The 25,159-nt window shown below is 38.1% G+C and overlaps 1 protein-coding gene across 3 annotated transcripts in view; it reads left to right on the forward strand.

Annotated features, from left to right (window-relative positions):
• The window catches only part of LOC131036149 (uncharacterized), a 157,443-nt gene that overhangs the window by 101,568 nt on the left and 30,716 nt on the right, over positions 1 to 25,159 (forward strand). For 2 of the 3 annotated variants that reach the window (XM_057967963.2, XM_057967961.2), the window contains exons 3-7: positions 5,413 to 5,523; positions 5,652 to 5,734; positions 21,690 to 21,823; positions 23,214 to 23,263; positions 23,421 to 23,513. In XM_057967963.2, coding sequence (XP_057823946.1) covers positions 5,413 to 5,523; positions 5,652 to 5,734; positions 21,690 to 21,823; positions 23,214 to 23,263; positions 23,421 to 23,513 — 471 coding nt within the window. The remainder of the gene's footprint in view (positions 1 to 5,412; positions 5,524 to 5,651; positions 5,735 to 21,689; positions 21,824 to 23,213; positions 23,264 to 23,420; positions 23,514 to 25,159) is intronic. The other variant, XM_057967962.2, reaches the window with a different exon arrangement.

Raw genomic sequence — 25,159 nt, forward strand, 5'->3', positions numbered from 1 at the left:
ACCTCATTATCTTGCTCAGCATCATTATTAGGTCCACATATTCCTGTTTGAATTCAAAGATGGTGAGTGTCTTCGGCATTTTGGAGATGAGTGGTCTGGGTTTCAACAACCAATGTTTGTTGATAGTCTCTGCACATCTATCAGGACCTACATCATATATCGCCTTAGCTCCACTCATGGTCTGATAAGTCATCGAGTGATGTGAAGGAATTCCGAAGGCTTTACCAATTGATTCTGGAGTCAAATTGGCTAACAGCTTGCCATTTGATGTTGAAATTGTCTTCCTCTCCAGATTGTAGTGTTTTGCACGTTCTAGAATCAAGTCTGGACACTAGATAGCAGGAGGAAAACTAGCTGCCGCAACAATTCCACTTTTGACAATCTTCGCAGCTGTGGGAGATGGGTTATGTCCTGCTGTTCTGAACATCCCGATCCTGAAAGCGGCCAAGTTAAATGCTCCCAAATTTGTGTCGCTGATCTCCTTCCACCTGGACACCATCTTGGATTTCAGAAGGAATCCTTTCAGCTCTGCCTTTATCTGTGCCTGCCTAGTGATAGTAGTTGCCTTGCTTGATTCTACCATCTTGGAAAAGATCCTTGAAAATGATGAAAAATTCTCTAAGTATGACTCTCTTTCTCTCCAACTTTTCTTTCTTAAATATTGCACGTGAGAAATGAAATGTATCTTCATGCTCATATAGAATTTCTCCAATCTTGCTGCTAAGTTGGGAGGAATCTAATTTGGAAATTGCATTCATTATGTGTCATACTTTACCATTCACCACGGCATGCAAATGGAATTTCCCTTGTAGTTGAGTTCAAATTTGGAAATTTCTCTTAATGCATTAAGTCATGCGTCATACTTAGAATATTCCTTGCCAACTCACCAACTTCCATTTTTCAAATTTTGGAGGGATTTTGGAAGATTCTTTCAAGATTCACCTCATTTGTCCACTTGGCTTGACTTTTCTGCTCTGGAGGGAATTTTCCACGCCTTTTGAACATATCCTATTTTTTAGGGATTTTCCTAAAATTTAGGACCCGGGTCCAGTAGAGGGAGAAATCTCTCACAATTCTAATAAGATTTGGTGCCTAAAAACGGAAATTTTAATTTTTTTTCTGAGGGGATTTATGCTTTTCCTTTCCTTGACCCTCGATATTCTCCTTTGCCTTGGAAATTTCCATCCCGAACTTTCAAACCTAAGTGTGGAATTCACTTTGTCATGGAATTTCCTCATTTCTTTGATTTTTCCTTGAATACCTCTATTTGGTGCCTTTCTATTCCCTAGGGCGGAATTCTTACTTTGTCATGGAATTTTGGTTTTTTTTCATTTTCCATGACAGTTGGGTTTTTAGCGCTATCCTAGGAATGTGCGCTATTTTGCATTGAAGGAGGAATTTCATACTTTCCTTGCTATCCCTGCCTCCTATTTGGCACCCTCCTGAGGCTTTGGGCGTTAAGTGCATATTGGCAGGGAATTCATTAATGTTTGACTTCTCCATGACCCCTTTCTCCTAGCACTTTGCCCAAGACATGGGCGCATTTTGCCTAGGGGGACGAAATTTCATGTTTTGCACCATTTTCCATGTCCATTGAGGTTTGACGCCCTATTGCTTCCTAGGGTGGAGTTTTGACTTGGCCGAGGATTCATTGCATTTCTTCACTTTCCCTGCTGACTCCACTTGGGCGCCGTTCCAAGACTTTGGGCGGATTTTTACCTTGGCCAAGGAGGAACGGATTTTGAATCTTTTCCATGCATCATTCACTTTAGCGCCCCATCCAAGACTAGGGCGGCAAAATCACTTAGGGAAGGATTTTTTTCATTGTTTTCATTTTCCAAGGCAACCTCCATTTGGCACCCTACCTAGGAGCTGGGCACATTTTTGCATGTGTCATGGAATTTTGGGATTTTGGAATCCTCCATGATGCCTCTAGTTTAGTGCCCTACTTGGCAGTTGGGCGTGGATTCCACATGGTGAAGGAATTTCAATCCTTCGTTCATTTTGAGACCTAAAGAATATTGATGGTTCCAGATTTAGGATGCTACTTCAGGATTGATAGTGAATTTCACGGACTTGGATAATTGCTTGAGCTTTCCATTTCAAGAATGGATGCCAACACTTAGCCATTTTTGATCTAGTTTGCCTGCTTCTGACTTTTCGGATTTAGATAGATTCTTTAGGAATGCTCAGTTTTCATCGTATGCCTGCGGGGACCTGTCACAAATGAACTTTCCAAAAATAGAAACTTTTCAAAATGTTAGAGTTAGAGCCCAAAATAGGACGCAGGATGACTTATTATAAATAGAAACTTACTAAAAATAGTAAGTGATTTTTGTAAAATGAAGACATTCTGAGATGCAGTAAAATCCCTATAAATAATAACTTTCTAAAAATAGAAAGTTGCTCCAATTTCGCTCAAATTTTATTGGGAGGTTCCTCGAAGGGTCTTGTTTCCAGTTCTGCATTTAGTTTTTCCAAAACCCTAACAAAAACCCCTAAAATCTAGGACTAAAGGTAGAAACCCTAAAATTATCAAAATGAGCCCTAGACTTAACCAAATTTGCTCAAATGAAAAGCAGACTTGATCAATTTAACCCCCAAACACACGCAAATCGAAGAGACTGACGAGACTGCCACCAAAAGATCCCAAGAAACAAAATAAAAGATCGAGAGGGCCTAAAAAGTAGGGGGTCCCCATCTGTGATGTGGTGATGTGTGATTAGGTCACAACAAGACCCTTAGCCTATTTACTTCCCATAGACTTATTGGGATGCTGGTAAGGGAATATTTAAATTAATTAAATTAAGTTGTCTCAAATTAATATTTTTTGGGCAACTTTGGTTTAATTAATTATTCTATTTAAAAATGACCATTTAAATATATAGTGACCTTTTTGGGGCCCAAGAGTGAATCAAAAATAAAAAATGGGATCACTTTTTGAGAAATAAAGTAAAAAGCTTTTTGAAAGTTCGGATGGATGTAAAAAGGGATTGCAAAAATAAAAATCATATTTTCTGGTCATTTCATTTCTCATTGTGAAATTTGGAAATCATGTTCAACTCAAAACCCTAAGACAAAAGCCCAATGGGTATTTGGCTTTGGAGAGGAAATTCTTCCTAGTCAATCGTAGTGGATTTAGACAGGATTCACACTTGTGCTGAATGCTAGTGGAGTAAGAGATTGAATTGAAGCATCATATATATCTAAACTTGCAGAGTTGCAGTTTACAAATTTGTAGAAGTTTTGCAGGAAAATACTAAATTTGTAAGGAGAGCTGGTTTGATTGAATGGGATAGCTACATTCATGTATGCCTATTTTTGAAGATAAGGACGTTATGGAGTCATATTAGAAATTACTTTGAGAGCGAAAATTATTATTTATGAAACTAGCTGATTGGAACAAGTTAGTCATGCAAGAATAGGTAGTAGAGTTTTTAATTTAAAATTTGCATCACCCAGTTGAGAAAGGCACATGATAATACTGGGGTCGAACTTAATTGCTACCATTGCCATTGAAGGAGAATATGGGTCATTATTTAAAATAAAATGACAAAATATTTGGATACCACCTGTATAGAGGAATATACGGGGAATAAAGGGGTCTTTGGGTTGGATTTCTCTATTTCCTCTTGAGAGATAAACCCTAGAAGTCCACTTGCAGGTCTGCAGATGAAAAGCATTGCTTGTATGAAAGCAACACACCAAATGTAAGAAGTTGCAAACTTGTATATGAAGATTATAGGTGCCAGCAATGAGTATTATGCCAGTCTTAGAAGAATGCTCGGTCACCCATAGTGAATAAATATGAATGTCAAGATACTAGAATGCAAGGGAATTGTTTCAAGTTGCTGACCAATACTTGATGTTGGACTTGCTGCTAGATTAAGGTTAGAGGCTGCCACTTTCTATGTAATTGCAGTAGCTTGAATATTCAATAATATTATAATGAATTGTTTGTGGATGGTTTTTAATGATCCATTTTATATTATTTTGTAAAGGGTTTCTTAACCAATTTGACCTCAAAATAAGCACACTTATAGCCAGAATACATTCAGGAAATTATACCAGAATTAAAAAAAATGGTTCCCATCAAACCACTATTAAATTATAAGTAGAAATTTAGTTTGACACATTTCAAGAATCATTCTCCTCGACTCGAACTCTCTAATTGCAACAAGTGCTTGCCCTTTTGTTTCTCCAATATTGAATGAGAAGAAGATGATGAACCCCTTGACATAGTTGAAGGCAAATATATTTGATTCTTCATTAGAAGATGCTTCAGCTTGTCACTTTTTTATAGATAATATAGATGTTCGTCATGCCTAGGTTTCTTGCAATATGCATACTAAATTTTCTCCTCCTTAGATGGTTCCCCATATGAGGTAGATTTTGAATTTGTTATGCTCAATCTTATTGTTTGTTCTTTTTCTTCTTTTGCTTCTTTTTAGGATTACTTGATTCTTTCTATACCTTAGGCTCACTAGCCATCAAAGCTTGTGACTTAAAAGACTTAAGGAGACCTATTTGAATTAACTTCCCTTTTTCTTAGAATTAGAATTAACTTAACATACTATAGTTGATCTCTATTTCAGATAATGCTCTGCTTACAATGTAGATAGGATGGTGCAACTTGTCTTCACACTCTTGATCCAATCCACCCAATCATGAAGTTGGAGGCATCAACATGTTTGTGAAATTCCTTTCTATAAATGGGGGTATGCTAGGATGGAGCATTGATCAATTGGGTGTGAATTCTTCAAAATCCTTCTGCTTTTGTCTCCATATGAAGGGCATGTCTTCAATGTCAAATTCCTTTCCAATGCTCTCATTATCCATTTCTCTGCGAGGACTGCCCCTTCAGGTCTTATGTTGGGGTTTCCTATAAATCTATCATTTGTAATCATTAAGGAGCACAACTGAAGCAGAACACATCAAATGATTAGTTTGTTTTGTTCTTTTTGTGTCAGTAATTAATATGATGGCTTCCATACATTGAGATCATTTTAGTACAATACAAAGAAATGTTTATTAAATGATATCTTAGAATGGAATTCCCACTCGTGTTGATTCAGTTCTTGTAGGACAGATTAATGGTCTCATAATAAGTTTCCTATTTGTTTGAAACAGAAACCATCTACAAATGAGATTGAATGCATGTTGCAGACAGAGTAGTGAAACCATAATCTTTGGGGCTCTCTATTAGATTTGTCCGAGTTAACTATATGCAGAATTGCAAAAACGGATCTGTAGCTTTTCTGTGCTCTAAATATAAGTTAAAAATCTTTCTGTGTCCAATGTCACTAGCCTCATTATAGTCAATACTTGAAGGTTGTGTGCTAGGACTTTTCTGTTTCCTTTTGGATATGTACAGGGTTGAATTTGAGGAATAGACTAAGGGTGTTGGAGCAGTTTCTTGTTGACAGGATTGGTAGAAACAGCAGCAGTATCTTATCTTGGAATTCGCCCTGGGAATTTGACAAGTTTTGATGGACAAGCTACACTTCTTTTCATAGATCAATTGTATGAGATACTGCTATTTGCTCAGTTTTCTTATTTGGAAATGATTCTTTTTTCTTGCTTTGTGGAACAGAATATAGTTGAGACATGGGTTCTATGTATTAAACTTGCCCTATCTTTTTCATCTGCAGTCTAATAACAGCAGTTGGTCTTACTGTCATATATGCGTTTGTTAACCGCTATCAACCTCTCCCAGATGACTTCTTTCGCTTTGGTAAATGCTGACCTTTCAAATTTTAAATTATTTTTGACCATTGGTTCCTTTTTTAATTTTTTTGTCTTTGTTGCAAGTTGGTGGCTGTAATGGTTTGATGAAATGATTCTGTAAAGATATATTATCCTTTCCTTTCGAACTTATGTCTGTTTTGTTGTTTATGTGTGATACTCTGTTTCTATTGTAACAAAATCATAAAACTAGCCTGTTCAGTCATGATAAAATCTACAAGAGTGTCAATACATAGTGGTGTATTCAATTCTAGACCAGCTTTCCACTTGACCCTGTTTGTCCTCTCATGATTCACCTGAGCTGAGGATGTCAAATCTGCAATTCCAGGAATTTCCTTTCATTACTCGTGGGCAGAGTTTTAGCTCAGAAAGAAAAGGCCGCAGAAGAACATTTGTGGATGATGAAGTCACATGGAAGATTGAAATCTCATGAATCACACGTTAGTGCCTATAGACTCATAGAGAGGAAGGAGTGTCTCAGATCACTTCAACCACAGATGCACAAAAACATATAAAAAAAATAAAAAATGTCTTATAAGTGGTTTTCCATAGTGCAATAATTTTAGAGAAATGCTGATTTAAAATATGAGTGTAATTCTGCTCCGACAAAGAATAACATTATGATGTAATATTAAATCTTAACATGACTATCAACAATAGCAATGAATCAAAATTAAAGTACCCTAATATCTTGAACATATATTTTCAAACTAATCAATCTGTCATAATACATATAAACAATGTTTTCTTACTGTTGATCGAATAATAATGAATATTTCTGTACACAAGAACACAAGTAAGTCATTCAAGCATGACAACTTTTCATTTTCAATAAAACTTATATTTCCAATGGAATCACTAGTTTATTTCCAACAAGAACTTAGCCTTTTACCACAATAGTTCTTGTTCACAATCAAATAAATAGTACATATTTACAATGTGACTCAGTCTTTACATTCGGGATCTTTTCTGGAAAATCTTCTTTCGCAAACTCGAAGAAGAGAGTCATCAAAATGATTTCCACCTTGCCACGAAGCTATAAGCTTTCTTGTGCTATTCCATAGAAGTTGGATCCGTTATGATGGGTATAGGTAATCATGGCTGACATGCATGAGTATCTGTGCTATTATGATGTTACTGACATAAATGTATTCACACCTCATGCTTTAGCAAGCAACCATGTATCTAAATGCTCTGTCCTTTAACACCATGAAGTGTTAGAGAGAGTACTCAAATGATTAATTATATAATGGTTTGAATGAACAACTTTGGCCAAAGCCTTTCCTTTAATTACCACAATAGCACACATTTATGCGTAAGGGTAACTTTATTGTTAAATAGTGAATTTACTGAATTCTGTGTCATATTATTTAAAATAAAATACATATATTTGGGAAGCAAGATGCAGATTTGCACACGTAAAGAATGGTTTGCAATTGATTTTATTCATTTTGAAATAATTTAAGATTCTTAGCTTTTATGGTTATTGTATTCTGCCTTGTAACTGCTTGATAATGCAGGTCAAGAATGGATGGTAAATACAAAATTTTAACAAATTATGTACGAGTGTTGTGGTCAAGATGCAGCCTCTTAAATGTGACTTCATAAATTATGAGACTGCTGTAAGATCTGATCTTATCTGTAACGCCCCTCTATGAGGCCCAGAGGACTTAAACAAATAATACAATGAAAATACAAATATATTTTTTTTAATTATTATCATAAGATAAACCATACAGATGCATTGAGTCACATGGAACATCATGAGAAGAAAAAGATGTTCATATACTAACTAGCAAAGTCCTCAAGGCCCCACAACGATGTTACTCAAGGATAACAAAAACCATACATACAAAGACATGAGAAATCTCATAAAATATGATAACACTGTCTAACAAGGATCATGATACATATTTCATTGCCTTGAGAGAATACATATGATCATCGGTTACATCACATGGTATCCATGAGGATAAAATCTCCATGGGTACATCAATGGAGTGAATACATGAATTTGGTACAAAGAGAGTCTTCAATCTTCCCACGAGCCATCACGAACATGTCGCAAGACGAACCAAACCCAATGGGTGCGAAAAGCACTCCACCCAACCATGTGGTACCATCAGGTCCACCCCTCGTGCTAGGAGGTATCAGCCAAACCTGAGAGACGGAAGGAAACACAAGAATATACAAATGACACACATGAGGCTCACAAAACTATTGTCACAAGAGACTCACAAGGATACAGTCACAAGAGACTTACAAGGCCAAAATCATAGAAACTCAACAAAAAAACAACCAACTTCCAGAGGCTCAAGCATTCCATGGAAGGATAAATAACAAAGTTACCACTAGATATGCAATAGAGAAGAGTGTCATCACTAGGTTGTCATGAGTTACCCTGGTAGGTCTTCACTAGGTCCCAACCCCCATCCTGGGTTACCTTGGTGACCTCTCCCGACCCCCGGCCTCCATACAAATACTAGTGGACCACACCAACCTTTCAAAAGGTTGAGATTGGTGGAAGCCTTCTAGGCCCTTCTCTACTTACCTCAACCCTAAACAAGCACTTGAGCGTAAGAGAGGCAACAACATTTAATCTTTATAAATGTGAGCTAACTACCCAGCCCAATTCATTATATTATATTTTCACTTGATTGCAAAACTCTCATTGAGTTACCCTGGCGACCACTTTGGGTCGCGGCCCCCAATGAAAGCCACTCCCCCAAGATTGCACCTAGGAATCCAAGCAACCCCACGGATCAAACTATAAATCTCAAGATGGTAAATCACCAAAATACCATAGCAAGGCTTGACTCTCTTTCTAGAATAAGATTGAAGAACACAAATGGACACTGAGAGGGGGGGGGGGTGAATCGGTGTATTTCAAAACTTTAAGTTCAGTGTGCAAATTTTAAGGATGTAATGCAATCATAAACGCACATACACAAGAGCACATCACATAACACCAGATGTACGAGGGAAACCCAATGTGGGAAAAAACCTCGGTGAGAATAGTTGCTGGAGTCTACTGCTCCAATCTAGCCTCACAATGAATAACATATTACAATGTTTAGGGCACCAACCCAAGGAGCACCAACCCCTGCTCAAAGGAGCACCTACCCCTGCTTTGAGCACCCACTCAAAGATTTACAATGGTTGTTCAAGATTACAATTTGCAATAATGAGACCTCGTTACAAATGAGTTTTATAACACTTACACATTTCTCATATCATGAGAATGACTTTCTCTGCTTGCTGAAAGTTTTCCTCTATTTCTCTTCCTTCCTTTGGTTATCTTCTTCTCTCTGCTACAACATTACTCTCCAGAATGCTCTATTATTGCTCTGTTTTCTCTTGGCAGCTACACACTCTATCTCTCTCACTAGCAACACTTTCCATACTTCTCCACACCTCCACATTGTATATCCTCTCTACACACACCATCAGTCAACTTTTAGAGATATCATTATCTTTCACCAACCAGTGTCGAATCACATTTATAGCTACTATTGGATTAGATGGACTTTGTACACATCAGATTTTTTTCTGTTGCGATCTTGAATATTTTATTCAAGTCAGTTGTCCTGGAGGTCTGCGACTTAAGAGATTTTATTCTCTGTTTTGAATATGATCTCATACTTGCCGCCTGTAGTAAATGCATCCAACCTTTCTTCTGATCATTCTCTGTACTAAGTTGCTATTTTTAGCAATCCCAATCTGTCTAACATATTTGATTTTGCCCTTGTCGATTTCCTCGAGCCCATCAACCATCTGCAACTTAGTCGCCATTAATGCATTCTCCATCCTCTGTTGGCCTACCCAGATAAGATCGACAACTACCATACTGAAATCCACCGTCATCGACTTCTGCATATATGATTTGTTCTCTGTTCAACAGGGAGTCTCATGTCTTCATACTCTTCGTCCAGATCAGATAGTAAAGGTCGGTCGGCCTCCACGTAGATCATTTTGTCTATTGACATGCAAACATCTTCTTATTCAGCGTCCAAGTCACTTGGTCAGTCCTGGTCAATCGTCCATGTGGACCTTTGAGTCTATCGGCTTGCAGACATGGCCGCAAAGTCGATCACAAACTTCAATTTGTCGGCAAAATACCCTTTCATTTCAACAAGTGTCTTCTGATTTGATCTGTACATGCCACGTCGTCAAGTCAAACTTGGTCAATGCCCATGTGGACTATCAAGCTGCTCAGATCCATTGAATTTCATGCATGTTCTACCCAAGCGGGATAAGCTTCTGTTATTCTCAAGGAGCCTTCCTCTCTCTTTGTTAGCCCGCATTACATTAGCATAGTGTCTTTACCCACGCGGGATAAGCTTTGTCTTCCCTTAACAAGCATCTTCTTATCCCGTGGCCCTTTCCTTATCCTCGTGGAGACGTGCGGGATAAGGAAACCTTTCTTTTTCCTTTATACTCTTATCCCGCAGCAATTTTCTTACTGTTGTGAACCCTCGCGGGATAAGGATTTCCTTTATATCCTTTGCTTTACTTTGTTATCTCGTGCGAACCTTGTGTAGCCTCTTACTTCGTGCGGGATAAGGTTTCTCTCTTTTGTCTTTGCTTTTTCTTATTTGGCAAGCTTCTTCACATCCCATCTTGGTCACGCAGGATAAGCATGCCCTTCTCTTCCTTTTGTTTTTCTCATCCCGTGGGCCTACTGACATCCTCTTCGTCTTGTGCAGGATAAATGTCTTCAAGCAATCTGTCTTTGATTTCTTATCCTGCGAGACCATATCTCTCTTCAAGTTTGCACAACGTGGGATAATGGGGTGTCTTATTTGCCTTTGTTAATTGTTATCCCGCATGACATTTTGTGAGCATCTTAGCATGTGCGGGATGAGGGACTTTGCAATCTTCCCTTTAGTTTCTTATCCCGCGTGACTTTTGTTAGTCACTTTTGACACTGCAGGATAAGAGAGAACATCTCTCCGCTTTGACCTCTTTTGACTATCTTATCTCGGACAACCATCGTTGATCACTTTTGACAACACGGGATAAGAGTGATCACTTTGTTTCAACAAACTTAAGTAATCCCGTGCGACATTTGTTGGGCACTTTTGATATCGTGGGATAAGAGGGACCGCCTTGTTCATCGAACATAAGTTATCCCGCGAGGCATTCAATACTCGAACAACATGCTGCGGGATAAGGTGAACACCTTTGACTTTTCTTCAGTGTTATCCTGCACGGTCTCTTCCCTTCATTCGAACACACCACAGAACTCTCAGATACACGTGAGCCAAATAACTTGCTGCCACCTGGAAATCGACTCAATGATTGTTGCCAACGTGACCGACATGTGAAGACAATGAATCTGGTCGAGACCCCTATAGCATGACACGACGTGTTATGCGCGACTGCTACCTGCATCACTGCAACCTTCCTTGACATCCTTATGCGCGACTGTTGCCTGCATCACTGCAACCTCCCTTGACATCCTTTTGACATCAATGACAATAATACCAACAATAACATACAAGGAGAATCCAAGGTAGGCTAGGAAACACCATCTAGCTTCCAAAACATACAATACTTGAACAAATTTCATCAAAAGAGAAGCATGACTATACAATAAAGAACTCACAAACTCCCTTCCTAAGCCTCTGGAATTCAAACACATAAAACCACACATCGGAGTATGCCCACAATGAAAGTCAAGATCCAAAAAGCAAAAGCAAGGTCTCATGATGACAATACAAACGAGTTCATTCAAATCTACCAAAGAGACCATGATAACACTTACACATCAAATAGTTCAAAATCAACATAGATTCCATTAAACCATTAGCTCAATTTACTAACATCATATTATTTCACAAACATTGTAATCTATTTCTACAAATTTGCTTTCATTATATTTGGTCAATTGCATATTAAATGAAAATTACCCAAGTTCATATGAAAACATATACATATAAATAATTCCTAAGCAGAACTTAACCACATGACTAGTAAATAATAAGAAATAACATCTGAATAACCCTAAATACATTTGCTTTCTCAGGAACATATCTAATTTCCAAATAAGTCTATATTTAACAAATATACCTACATATAATTATTTTGCAAACTAATCTCTATACTCAAATCAATTCTTTATTTTATATATGAAATGCATTTGGATATGTAAATTAATGATTGGTCAAATGTTTAGATATATATGTTATATTCATAATTTGAAAAAAAAACAGTTATTTGATAAGATAGAAAAATGGATTAAAAAGTTTATTTGTTAAATATAGACTTATTTGGAAATTAGATATGTTCCTGAGAAAGTAAATGTATTTAGGGTTATTCAGATGTTATTTCTTATTATTTGCTAGTCATGTAGTTACGTTCTGCTTAGGAATTATTTATATGTATATGTTTTCATATGAACTTGGGTAATTTCATTTAATATGCAATTGACCAAATATAATGAAAGCAAATTTGTAGGAATGGATTACAATGTTTGTGAAATAATATGATGTCAGTAAATTGAGCTAATGGTTTAATGGAATCTATGTTGATTTGGAACTATTTGATGTATAAGTGTTATTATAGTCTCTTTGGTAGATTTGAATGAACTCGTTTGTATTGTCATCATGAGACCTTGCTTTTGCTTTTTGGATCTTGACTTTCATTGTGAGGATACTCCGATGTGTGGTTTTATGTGTTTGAATTCCAGAGGCTTAGGAAGGGAGTTTGTGAGTTCTTTATTGTATAGTCATGCTTCTCTTTTGATGAAATTTGTTCAAGTCTTGTATGTTTTGGAAGCTAGATGGTGTTTCCTAGCCTACCTTGGATTCTCCCTGTACATTATCTTATTCTAGCAAGAGAGTCAAGCCTTGCTATGGTATTTTGGTGATTTACCATCTTGAGATTTCCAGTTTGATCTGTGGTGTTGCTTGGATTCCTAGGTGCAATCTTGGGGGAGTGGCTTTCATTGGGGACCGGGACCCAAAGTGGTCACCAGGGTAACTCAATGAGAGTTTTGTAATCAAGTGAAAACATAATATAATGAATTGGGATGGGAAGTTAGCTCACATTAATAAAGATTAAATTTTGTTGCCTCTTACGTTCAGGTGCTTGTTTAGGGCTGAGGTAAGTAGAGAAGGGCTTTGAATGGCTTCCACCAATCTTGTCCTTTCGAAAGGTTGGTGTGGTCCACTAGTGTTTGTATGGGGGTTGGGGGTCGAGAGAGGTCACCGGGGTAGCCCAGGATGGGGGCCGAGACCTAGTGAAAACCTACAAGGGTAACTCATGACAACCTAGTGATGACACTCTTCTCTATTGCATACCTAGTGGTAACTTTGTTATTTATCCTTTCGTGGAATGCTCGGGCCTCTAGAAGTTGGTTGAGTTCATGTGATTTTGGCCTTGTGAGTCTCTTGTGAAACATTTTAGGCAAAAAAGGTGATTATAAATGAAAGCTTGAAGTTATAAATGAAACAATTTCTATGGTTATATTATTATTAACAATAGTAATATGCTTTGATTATTGTTGTTTACATAGTTGTATGACGTAATATTAATTTCTAACATTGATATAGTAATATATTACAATTAAAATAAATAAAGAGCAGAAAATTCTTAACTATTAATTTTTAATACAAAAACCATATTGAAGGACAAAAGGTAGCTTTAGAGCATTCCAATCCAATTAATATATCTCCTTTTTTATGAAAAAGGATCTAAGCATATGGACTTTGCCTGGTTTATTTTTACTCTAGTGTATAACATTCATTTAGAATACTCTTGTTTTCTCGGTAGAATGTTTATGGAGCATTTGGATGGTATGGAACAATTTTCTTAGTGAAAGTTCTTGGCATTGTTCATATTGATCCTTGCATGTGAATGATAATAAAGGGAATTTTGCCACTAGATGTGACAAAGCCAAAATTTTATCTCCGCCTTAAATGGGTTTTCTAGTATTGTCTTGTGCATATCAGCAACATCTTGCTGAATCTAATCCGAGATGGAGAGCCGAAGAGCACAACGGTCAAATTTCCAAGGTAGGGGAAGAGGTTTGCAAAAGGGTTGCTCTCTTCCATGGCGACCAGCGAAGAGGGATTGGGAGGAACAACATACCCATTCTAGTATATCGGAAAACAAAAATATGCAATCGGAAACAAAAGCAAGAAGTTGGTTCCTGACCAGGAGATGGGGATACGGGGGTCTGAACAAGGAGATGGGAAATTTTAACAGAATCTCAAAGAAATTCTAGAGACCAAAGGATGCCAGGCCAAAATATGGGGTGGCAAAAAAAGAGATCAAACCCTTAATAGAATGAAGAATTTCCCTACATGTCGAGGAATCTGGTTGGGGTAAGGTAGTTCAACTGTTAAGAGAGAGAGGTATCTTTATTAAATGGCTGTCCCTCCCGAGAGTCCGAAAATGGTGTGAAGAAGCTTGGGGACAAGGTTGTATCATTAAATCTCTTCCAAATGGCTGCTTCTTGGTGATTTGCCAAGACGCAAACAGTAAGGAAGAGATACTGAAGGGAGGCCCCTACCTAATGAGAGGTATGGATTTTTTCATCAAAGACTAGGAACTGAACTTCAATCCACTCACAACCACTATTGAGGAGGTACCCGTCTGGATAAGACTACAATCTCCCTAGGGAATAGTGGGAGGAGGAGACTCTAAGTCAAATAGGAAATAAGCTAGGGAGATATATCAAATCAGATGAAGCGGTAGAGAAGTTTGACTCGAGTCTATATACAAGAATATGCATAATGTGGTGGCCCATTCCCCCACTTCCTCATGACATAGAACTCATTACCAATGGAGTATGGATTCAAAAGATAGAAGTTGAAGAGGTGGTGGAATACTGCAAATCGTGTAAGCAATATGGACACAGGGAGGTAGAATGCACGAGCAAGAACAAAGGAAAGCAAAAAATGGTGGAAGATACCGAAACCCAAGGAATGAGCAATCATTTAGTCAGACCCAAGGAGATTGGTATCAATAATGAAGTAATAGGTATCTTGGAGGGCGGAAACAAAATTGACCCTACTCCTGATACTCTGCAAGAGAACATATTGACAAGACTCTCTCATCTGGTTCCAAGGACAACTCAGAAGGAACACTATGTGGAGATAGAGATAAACTTGCTCCCGGTTAGAAATATCCACATCCTTGAGCAAACTAATCAAATGGGGCTGCTCATTGATGCATCAATGATTGGGTCAGCTCGAGGAACTAATTTGGGCCATCCAAAGAGTCATAGGGATATCGACTCGGGGGGAACAAAGAGCAAAGTCTACCAAAGAAAATCTCCTCTTAAGCGTAGCAGATCAGTGGTAGAAATAGAAAGTGTCCTTCCAACTTTTGATATTGATGATCCTCCCCTATCCTTGAATGGGAATGCTCTTCGTATATCCCCGTGGAGGCTTAGTTTTGGCAATATAGCTCCTTTGGAACTCAAAGATGGAGACCCCTTTGATATGGATAAGGAAGTAGATATCACTGAAATACGTACCATTGAACAAACAAAATCAACAGTAACCAAACCCATAGCTGGAGAAAGAAAGAGTAGGGGTAAAAAATCTAAAAGAGAGCTCTTGGCTTTGGCGGGAAGCGTTAAAGGACAAATGAAACTGAGATCCGGGAAGGGAACATCCCTTCTTGGGGAGCCATGAAGGTCCTATCCTAGAATGCCCCTGACAAGAGGCATCTGATCAAAAGAGGAATTGATCAGACACTCCCTGAGATTCTCCTTCTCCAATAGACAAACTTGAAAAAGGAGGACTTCATCTTGTTTTTAAAAGGTTGGAAACATTGGCAGGGATCCTTTGTAGAGTGGGATGGGGCGTTAGGTGGTATGGGAATATTGTGGAAACTGCAGCTGATCAATGGGACCACCTTGGCACAAAACAATTCTTGGATGGCAGTGAGAGTCAATGCATTGGAGGAGAACAAGGATTTCATCTTAATCAATGTTTATGGACCAACATCTGTCAAGGAAAGAGAGGTTGTATGGTCTCAACTGTCTTTGTTTCTCAGTAATCTCAGGGCAAGCCTTGTGATTTTGGGGGGTGACTTCAATGCAATCTTCTCTCCAACTGAGAAGTCTGGTTGAGTTGGAGGAATCAATGATAGTCAGCAAGATTTTCAGAATTTTATCTTTGGCAATGGCCTTACTGACCCGAAATTTAAGAATGGTAACTTCACCTGGTCGAACAGACAACCAGGGACTGGATGCATTGCCCAAAGATTAGATCATTTTCTACTCTCTGAAAGCTGGAACAATAGTCAGATGATCTAGGAGACATCCATACTCCCTTTTTCAGGTTCAGACCATTTCCCAATTTCATTGGTGCTCAAAAATGACGCAGCGCTATTGAGATGCCCTTTTAAATTTGAAAAAATGTGGCTACGTGATGAGAGCTTTCATGGGCTAATTGAGCAATGGTGGAAAGAGGCCCCAATGGGTAATGGTATGAAAGCTATAACAATTGCTAGGAAGTTGCAATTCATCAAAGGAAAACTGAAGGAATGGAATAGAATTCACTTTGGTAACATCTCCGCTGAAAGGAATAAAGAGGAGGAAGAACTAGCACAACTCAATGAAATAGTAATCCGTAATGGCATGTCACCCACAAAGTATTAGAAAGAAAAACTTATACATCAGAAACTCACAAAGATTTTAACAAGAGAAGAGATTTTCTGGAGACAAAAATCTCAGGAATGTTGGCTCAAGGAAGGAGATTGAAACAAAGTTTTTTCGTATCTTAACAAAGGCTCGAAGAAGAATAAATAGGATCAACGAAATCAAAACTGCTCAGGGAGTTACTCTCACAGAGGCAGAAGATATTAACAATGAGGCGATAACTTTATTTAAAAAATTTCTCTCAAAGGAGAATTTGGAGGAAGTGGAAGGAGAGGGAGTCAGATTAGATTTCATTTCAATTCTAATTTCAGAAGCTCAAAACAATGGATTGATGTGTGAGCTCAATATGGAAGAAGTTAGAATGACCTTATTCTCCATGGAAGGTGACAAAGCTCCGGGACTTGATGGATTTCCCCCTTCCTTTTTTCAAAAATTTTGGGATCTCACCAAGTCAGACCTTGTGGAAATGGTCGAGGAGTCAAGACAGAAGAGGTACTGTTCTAAAGCCCTAAATAATAGCATGATTGCCCTTATTCCCAAGAAAGATATGATCCAAACATTTGATGATCTGCATCCTATCTCTTTGTGTAATACAACCTACAAGATCATTGCGAATGTAATGGCAAATAGATTGAAAATTGTTCTCCCACATATCATTTTTGAAGAGAAGAGTGGATTCATGCAAAACAGATCAATTGTGGAACGTATCACTGTGGCTCATGAGGCGATCCACACTATCAGAAAGGCCAAGGTGAGTAGAATGTTGGTCAAGTTGGACATTAAGAAGGTGTATGATCATGTCAACAAATTTTTTTTACTTAAAGTTCTCTAGCTTTTTGGTTTTCATCCACATTGGATTGAATAAATTGAGCTACATCTCCATAGCGAGATTCTCAGTTCTGGTTAATGCTAGCCCCCAAGGTTTCTTCTCCTCATTGAGGGGACTTAGACAGGGTGATCCTCTGTCCCCTTTTCTCTTCATCATCATGGCTAAGGCGTTGGGGATAATGATATCCAAATGCAAAGAGGAAAGAAGATGGATGGGCATAAAGATTACCATTGGAGTAGAAGTAGTAACCCACACCCAGTTTGCAGATGATACTTCGATTATGGGGGTAGCTTCATGTAGGGAAGTACGAATCCTGCGATCCACTTTAGATAAATATTGTCGCATTTTAGGACAAGCAATCAATTGGCATAAATCTGTATTCTTTTGTTTCAATACTACAATGGAGAGCCAAAAGGAAATAGCCAAGATCTGAGGAATTAGGATGGGGAGGCTCCCAGGAAGGGTTTTAGGCATCCCTCTCTTCTTGGGAGCAAATAGAACAGAGTTATGCAACAAATTAGTAGATAGTTGCTTGAGTCGTATGGAGGGGTGGAAAAGTAAATGCCTAATGGCTATCTTCAGTTGGTCGAATTGTCATGTTAAAGTTAGTGGTATCAACTATTCCTCTATTCTTAATGTCATGTCTTAAAATCCCATCCAAAATTATCAGAACGATCAAGAAAGGTATGAGGAATTTTTTTTGGAATAGGAGTAATGAGAAGGACAAAATTCCTCTTTTGGCATGGGAGAAAGTCTGCAAGCCCAAGAGTTTAGGTGGAGCAGGTATTCGGAGTTGGAATATAGTTAATGAAGCCATGGGGGCAAAATTAATCTGGAGTATTTTCTCTAATCCAAATCAGAAGTGGGCACATGCATTCTGGCCAATAAGTACTTGGATAATCAACATCTTGAGAGAATTCTAACTGGGAGCAACTTGTGCAGAGGATCTGCTATATGGAATTTTCTTCTAGAATGCAGAAAAGTTATTGTAAATCATCTGTCGTGGAAGCTGGGCAATGGGAACAAAGCTAAATTTTGGTCTGATTCATTGGAGGGTTTTCCAAATTTGGGGGAGGATGCTTCATGGAAAGAAATAAAGGATAGAGCGGTAAGGAAATGGGGACCTAAAGTAGCAAACTATGTGACGAAGGAAGATCATCACAACATTGTTAGATGGAAATGGAAGGACCCAAGTGATCTAAACCTATCAACAATTCAGGAAGAAAGATTAAGAGCTTTACTCAAGGAAAGAACTATTAACATGTCAGAGGAGGAAGATAGATTAGTTTGGTGCAGTTCAAGAAGTGGTAAATATTTAGTCAAAATAGGATATAATATGTTGATCTCAGAATTAAGAGAGGAAGAATGGCCAGTTCATTTATGTTGGAATGGCGATTGCCTTCCCAAAGCCGGTTCTTTTGCTTGGCTTGCCCTGAGAGGCAGGATTTTAACAGGGTAGAAACCCTCAAAGCTTGGGTTCAGAGGCCCTTTCAAATGTGTTATGTGCAAAAGGGAAGAAGAAATGGTGGATCACCTCCTTCTGCATTACCCGTTAGCACGGAGCTGCTGGATGAAACTTCTAAACAAATTAGATTGGTGTCCACCCCTTTCAGCAAATCTCCTGTCTTGGTTTCAAAGTTGGGGTGTAGGGAGAAAGAAATCGGTCTACTCCAATATTTGGCAGGTTGCACCATCTGCTCTTATCAGGGAAATTTGGAAAGAGCGTAACAGACGTATCTTTCAAGGTGTGGAAGAAAATGAACTTCGTATCTGGAGTAGGATTGAAAGATCCATATCCGAGTTGGTCAACACGGTAGCCTCAAAGATTAATCTTAACAAACATCCTTACAATTGCTTTGATAGTAGAATGCAAGCACAATGGCCTGTACTCAAATTTATGCTCGTTAATGGGCTTCCTAGGGTTAATCCTACCCAAGAATCAGATAGCTTAGTAGTGTGGAAACCTCCGAATTAGGGTTGGACTAAGATAAATTTTGATGGTGTTGCTCGGGGCAATCCGGGTCCATTGAGCACAGGATGTATTGCTCGAGATGACAAAGGAAGTATATTGACAAAGTGCTCTCAAATCTTAGGAAAGGGTTCGAACAATATGGCGAAAGCTAAAGCTGCTCTTTTAGCCATCCAATTGGCGGGAAGGTTGGTGATCTCCAACTTTCACCTAGAAGGCGACTCGCAAATTATTATCCATGCTATCCTTAAGGGCAAAGCTGATAATTGGAAAATTGACAGAGACATTCAATTCATTAGACATAGTCTGAGCACATTTCAAAACTTCAGGGTGTCACATATCAAGAGAGAAGGTAATATGGAGGCAGATGCATGCGCTAACCATGCCTTTAATATCCAGGAAGGCAAAACCCAAATACTTAGATATGAAGCTAATGACCAAGTTTTAGAGGAATTTTTTATTTCATACAAGTCCCCTTGCAATGGTAGAGGTAATTTGAATGGGGAGGTAAGAATATTCCCATTTGTCATTAATGATAATGAACATTTGAGTTGGGACAATGGCTTGAATGCTCTGTGGTCGTCCGTCCGACAAGGTAAACCCGAAATCTTTACATATCTCTGGTGAAGTGTGTGATGAGCTGACCACACTATCCAAGAAGTCCGGGCGGCTCTTCCTGATGAAGACGTACGAAATTGACAGATGATCAAAGGCGGGTGATTGGCCAAGTTGCAGGCCAAGGTGGATTGACAAATCCAAGTCCATTAATGGACATCGTAGAGCTGGATTTTTTGAACTTGGCCGAGTGGCTATTTAAGTCATCGCATGTATGAATTAACTACCTTGAGTTGGGGGTTGGTACATTCAACACAAAGCACGACATAAGGAGAGGATAGATGTTATAAGTGCTTATTCTTTCGAATGCCTTGGCAGCTCTATGCAAAACAAAGTTCTAGATGCAACAATGGAGGCTAACTTCTCCCTAACCGCTTCAAAGCCAATGGGAGCCTTCTGGGAGTGATTTCAGATGAAAGGCTCATGAACGTCTTCAAGTTTGAAGACAGGGACTTTCTAATGCGGGTAAAGATAGTATTGGGGGAGGAGTATCTGAAAGCTACCTTCAAATACCGGTGTAATGTTGATATTGCATCAATGTTCACTGCATGGTGCTTCAAGTTGGAAAAGGAGGAGATTGTCCGCTGGCTGGTAGAAAGTTGCATTCGAGATGAATGGCGACGTGGTTTTGAGAATTTGGTGGAAATGACGAAAGATTGGTGAGGCTTTATCTGCCTAGGCGGTGTATGGCTTCATGTGGTTGAATTCATACCACCTCTACGCCCTTTTCTCATCTGTAGTGCGAAAGGCAACAAGGAATTGAGGCGTGCCTCGACTCAAGTTGGCATGACAGGGGTAAAAGATTACGTCAAGGTGTTCGAGGCCAAGAACCTTTGTTGGGAACTCGAGAAATGGGGTCCATATAGTGAAAGAACCCCTGCAGTTCTTGGTGCATCTTCATCCAAATGCAAGCGTGGTAGATCAAAGGGAGCTAAGAAGAAGTCTAGCCAGTCTTTTTGGATTGGTTTTCCCCCGGAGCCGCGAATGGAAGACGAACAACCGCCAAAAGAACCAGCACAAGGGGAGGCTACTCGGGATAAAGGCAAGGCAATTGTAATCTCTTAGTAATCGGTTGGAATATGCAACCTTTTTTTGGCTTACTAGTTTTGAAAATGACGACTGTATAGGTTAGAATATATCTGTCATTTGTGTATATGTTCAGTGCGGGTGGTAGCTCGATAGTCTCTTTGATGCGAGGCTTTTTTTATTTTGATGAACTCTTGGGGTTGGTGCTCAAAGTTCTATATTGTACCCCAATTTTGTAATATTTTCAGATCGATTAATAATTTACATAATCATTTACCAATCAAAAAAAAAAATCTTGCGCAATCTGTTCACTACGGATGTCTAATGTGGAGTCCACTAAGAAACAATATTATTAGAGCCTATCTAAAAGTGTAAAATTGAAGTGGACTAGCCATGAGAAGGAAATTGTTTTGAAATTCAAATTAGATGTTTAGTTGGATATTTACAATGCTCATTAGATAAGAATAATCTCCTGAATTTTGATATGTGATTGGCAACCATGTCTGTTAACTGTTTTTGGATGTTCACGATGGTCATTAGATAAGAATAATCTCCTGAATTTTGTTTTGTGATTGGCAATCATATCTGTTAGTTTTTTTAACAAGGTACATCTTTAATACAGTGACATGAAAACCAGCATGTGTTGCTTATCACTTTATTGAATCATCATTTTGGTGTTAGGCTTATAAGTCAAAGGAAAAAGGTAGAAATGGATACATAGTATATGTGCAGGAATTTGAGTAACAGTAATGAATCCTTATGGTTTTGTTTAAATTTTGCATGAATCAAGTAACCTTGCAGTTTTGTTTTCGATTTGCAATATTTCAGTTGCTTGCAGGTTTTTGCCACTTAATAATTAACTGATGCTAGTTGTTAACATGAGGCAGAATGGAGAGAACCTTTGAACCTAAGGAATGGATGGCTTTTATGGGGAGGAATAGGTATCATTGTTGCAGCTTTAGGTGTTGGACTCACAGGAGTAGCTTTATCTGCCTTGAATGGAGATCCTCCACCGCGAGAGGTTTGGAAACAATTGTTATCTTTATGAAAGCTTTACAGCATATATTTTATCTTTAAACTTGCTTTATTGTGCGTAATCGCTTTCCCAACTCCTTTTTTCCTTTTCTGTCTTTGATTTGAATACTTGTAGAAATTTATAATTTACATCAAAAAATTAATTATATCCAGTGGGCCCCAGGTTATACTTTAAGAAGCGACCTCTTTGAAAATTCTATAGAAACCTGGGTGAATCCACTACAAAGAAGCATAATATTCTAAATGGTTTTTTTTTATATTGGTAGTCAAATCTTAAAGTGAATGGCTATGTTTTAACCTTCTTGTAATTACCCTTGCTGATTTCAACCCAAAACTTTGCACATGTTTTCCAGTTTAATGGCTAGGTAGTTTAACAAACAGTTGCTGCTGTTCCTTGAGAGGTATTTACTATTTTCTGATTGAGATTGGTTTGTTCGTATGCTCAAATGATTTGAAAATGATTTCATTTAAATGAAAATTCAGAAATCCATAAATTTAATACATTGCTTAGACAATAATCATTCAACACTCATAATATTGAAGTGAATAATTAACATTTGCTTCCACTGAAAATGCAGAGATAGGAATGACTTATCTCTAGCTTTAAGCAATAAATAGAAAGAATATGCGAGATGTGTGAAGGGTTCCAACTGCAGGAAATAATTCCACATTCACGCCACTATTAGCAGACGCAAACCTATGCTTGCAAAACAACTCATAGCTGTTGAAAACATAGAATTGAAATGAAATGGCATCCTTTCCAATTCCAACTTCTAGAGGTTTCTCCTTGGGCTCGAGGGAAAGCTTCAACATCATCAATAACTATTTATAGAGGGGGAGACTGTAATTTGGAATGAGAGGATCGATTTGAGTGCTGTACTTGTGAGATACTGGAGAATTGAGTGGTTCTTGAGCTGTTTGAGCTTGGTAGAATAGTAGGGAACAACCATTGTTGTACTTGTTTTTTCCAAACTAATTCCATAAGGGTTGTAGTACATTTGCTAGTATGAAAGCTGACTTTTCTCCTCAAGGGGTTTCCAGGGTAAAATTTTAAGTTTCTTATGTTATTTCTTTTCATTTGCAGCTTTTATATTTCTGATTTTCCATCAACATTCATTCCCTTTTAATTACCATCATTCGTTGAAGCAAGTAGAACAGTAGAAATAATTTGTAGTTTTTGAATTCTACTTATTTCAGAGAGTTTACTGATCGATCAAACACAGGGAAACCAACATTTGATTGAAGGAAATAAAAGTTATGAAAACCACTTAAGATCACTTAGATTAGATCATTAACATCATGATAGAGTACCTATAGTCATAATCTTGCCAGCCTATTGTTATCGTAAAATGATTTCATTTGTATGTTTCTGGCAGGCTGATGCCTTGGTGAAATTGCTACCACTTATTGGTGCATCAAATATCAGGTATTGATTGTAACCATGCAGTTTCTTGTTTTAATTCAAATGTTCTGAGTTTCATGAGATTTTGTCTATTTTTGTCATAACTGAACAATTCTGGATGAATTTGGAACCATTTAATACTCCCAAAATTTGATCTGTATGTACATACGCTGTGATTCAGCACTGCCTGCCTGGTAGGTGTGACAGGAATTTTGGCACCAATTTATGAGGAGACTGTATTTCGAGGTTTTCTTATGACATCATTAACAAAGTGGTAACTTCTTTACCTTGCTGTGAGTATTGTGTATTTTTCAAGTTCTTCCTATTTATTTGTCTTATTTTTCATAGTAATTTTTGATAGATGGAATGAGTTTACAGCAACCTATACATGCTGATTGTGAAAACATACCTACTAACTTGTTTAAATAAATTTTCTAGTGAACTATGCTGAATTATGAACCAAATGATGGCCAGGAATGTATGAAGAGAGCTTGCCAAATGTTGGAAACCTTCTAGGTTTTTCATTGATAGAATAATCTATATATCCCAATTGGTGGGGCAAAAGATATACCCTTTTGTTTCTTGTGGGAAAGAGAGAAACATGTTGATATGTCTGCTAAGAGCAACTGCATAATAAAAAATGCTAAGTAATTTTGAATGGTTTAGTTTGTTATACTCCTATATTGGTCTTGACTCTCACGTTTCTTTTGTCTTTATATGTATACTGATGTCTAGAAGTGCTAAGGACAAGCCAACATCTCTGATATTGCATTGGAAGAGCAGTCAAAACTTAGCTGAGCATTTTGACTTGAAACCAGAGGATCCTCTATTCTAGAAACTATTTTTCTTTCCAGATATGTTAGTCCAGAATCCCAGATGCTTAAATCACAGTGAAAGTTGGTGGTATAGATGATTATCATCTCAGGGTTTGGTCTGATATTTGGGTTCATGTTTCCTTGTCTTATTATAATGTTCTGAATTTTGGAATACATTGTTCCTTGAGAAATCCATTTATTTAATTAGTAATTTATCTTGGATGATGATACTTTGCAAGTTAACTAATTGTGTCTCTATTCAGTTTGATGAAGCATGCTAGTATATCCACTTTGATGAAGTGTGCTTTTATAGTCTCTCTGTGAAGCTCTTCGTGAGTCCTGGCCAGCATGGCAGGAAACAAATCATTTGATGAACCTAAGGATGGTTCTTCCAAGCCATTTGAGTAGAAATGTAGGATGCAGATTTTTCATAAGATCCATCATCCGATACATAATTGGTGTCATGACACTGGACTGATATTAAAAATGGGTATTTGCCTGATTCTTAAAGGTAGAGATTGTACATAGAATGCTAAACAATGGATATCTAAAAGGCATGGATTTCATAGTCACATATTGCACATGAAGCTTGGTAGTGTTGTGACCATTTCACACATCGCCCCATTAGAATGGGGACCCCCTCTTTTTCGCTTTTGTTTTGCCTGTTCTTCTCTCTGCGTTTAGGGTTTTGAGTGAGTGAGTGGTCTGTCTGGGCTAAGACTAAGCCTTAGGGGTTCCTTCTGACATTATCCAAGCTGAGTCCAATCAAATTTTGATAGTTGTTAAGTGTCCTCCCTAGGATTGAGATTGTTGAAGTAAGGTGTGCTTGTCAGGAGAGTCAGATAGGTCTCAGGTTAGGTCTAATCAGGGTTTTTTGGGAAAAAATCCAAATTTTTGGCTAAGTGTTAGCATTTTGAAGGTGAAATTGTGTGTTCTTGCCTAGGTAAATTTTGATCAAATTTTGGAGGTAAGATGATGCCTGAAACAGAGAATTCGCTCCTGTCCCTCTTCAAAGGTCCAGGGCGAAATTCATTCTAAGTGCAATTTCTTGTTTTGAGAAGGCTTACTAACTGGTTCCTGGCCTTGAAGATGACCTAACTCTGCC

Source organism: Cryptomeria japonica, chromosome 10, assembly GCF_030272615.1.
Source record: "Cryptomeria japonica chromosome 10, Sugi_1.0, whole genome shotgun sequence".
NCBI lineage: Eukaryota > Viridiplantae > Streptophyta > Pinopsida > Cupressales > Cupressaceae > Cryptomeria > Cryptomeria japonica.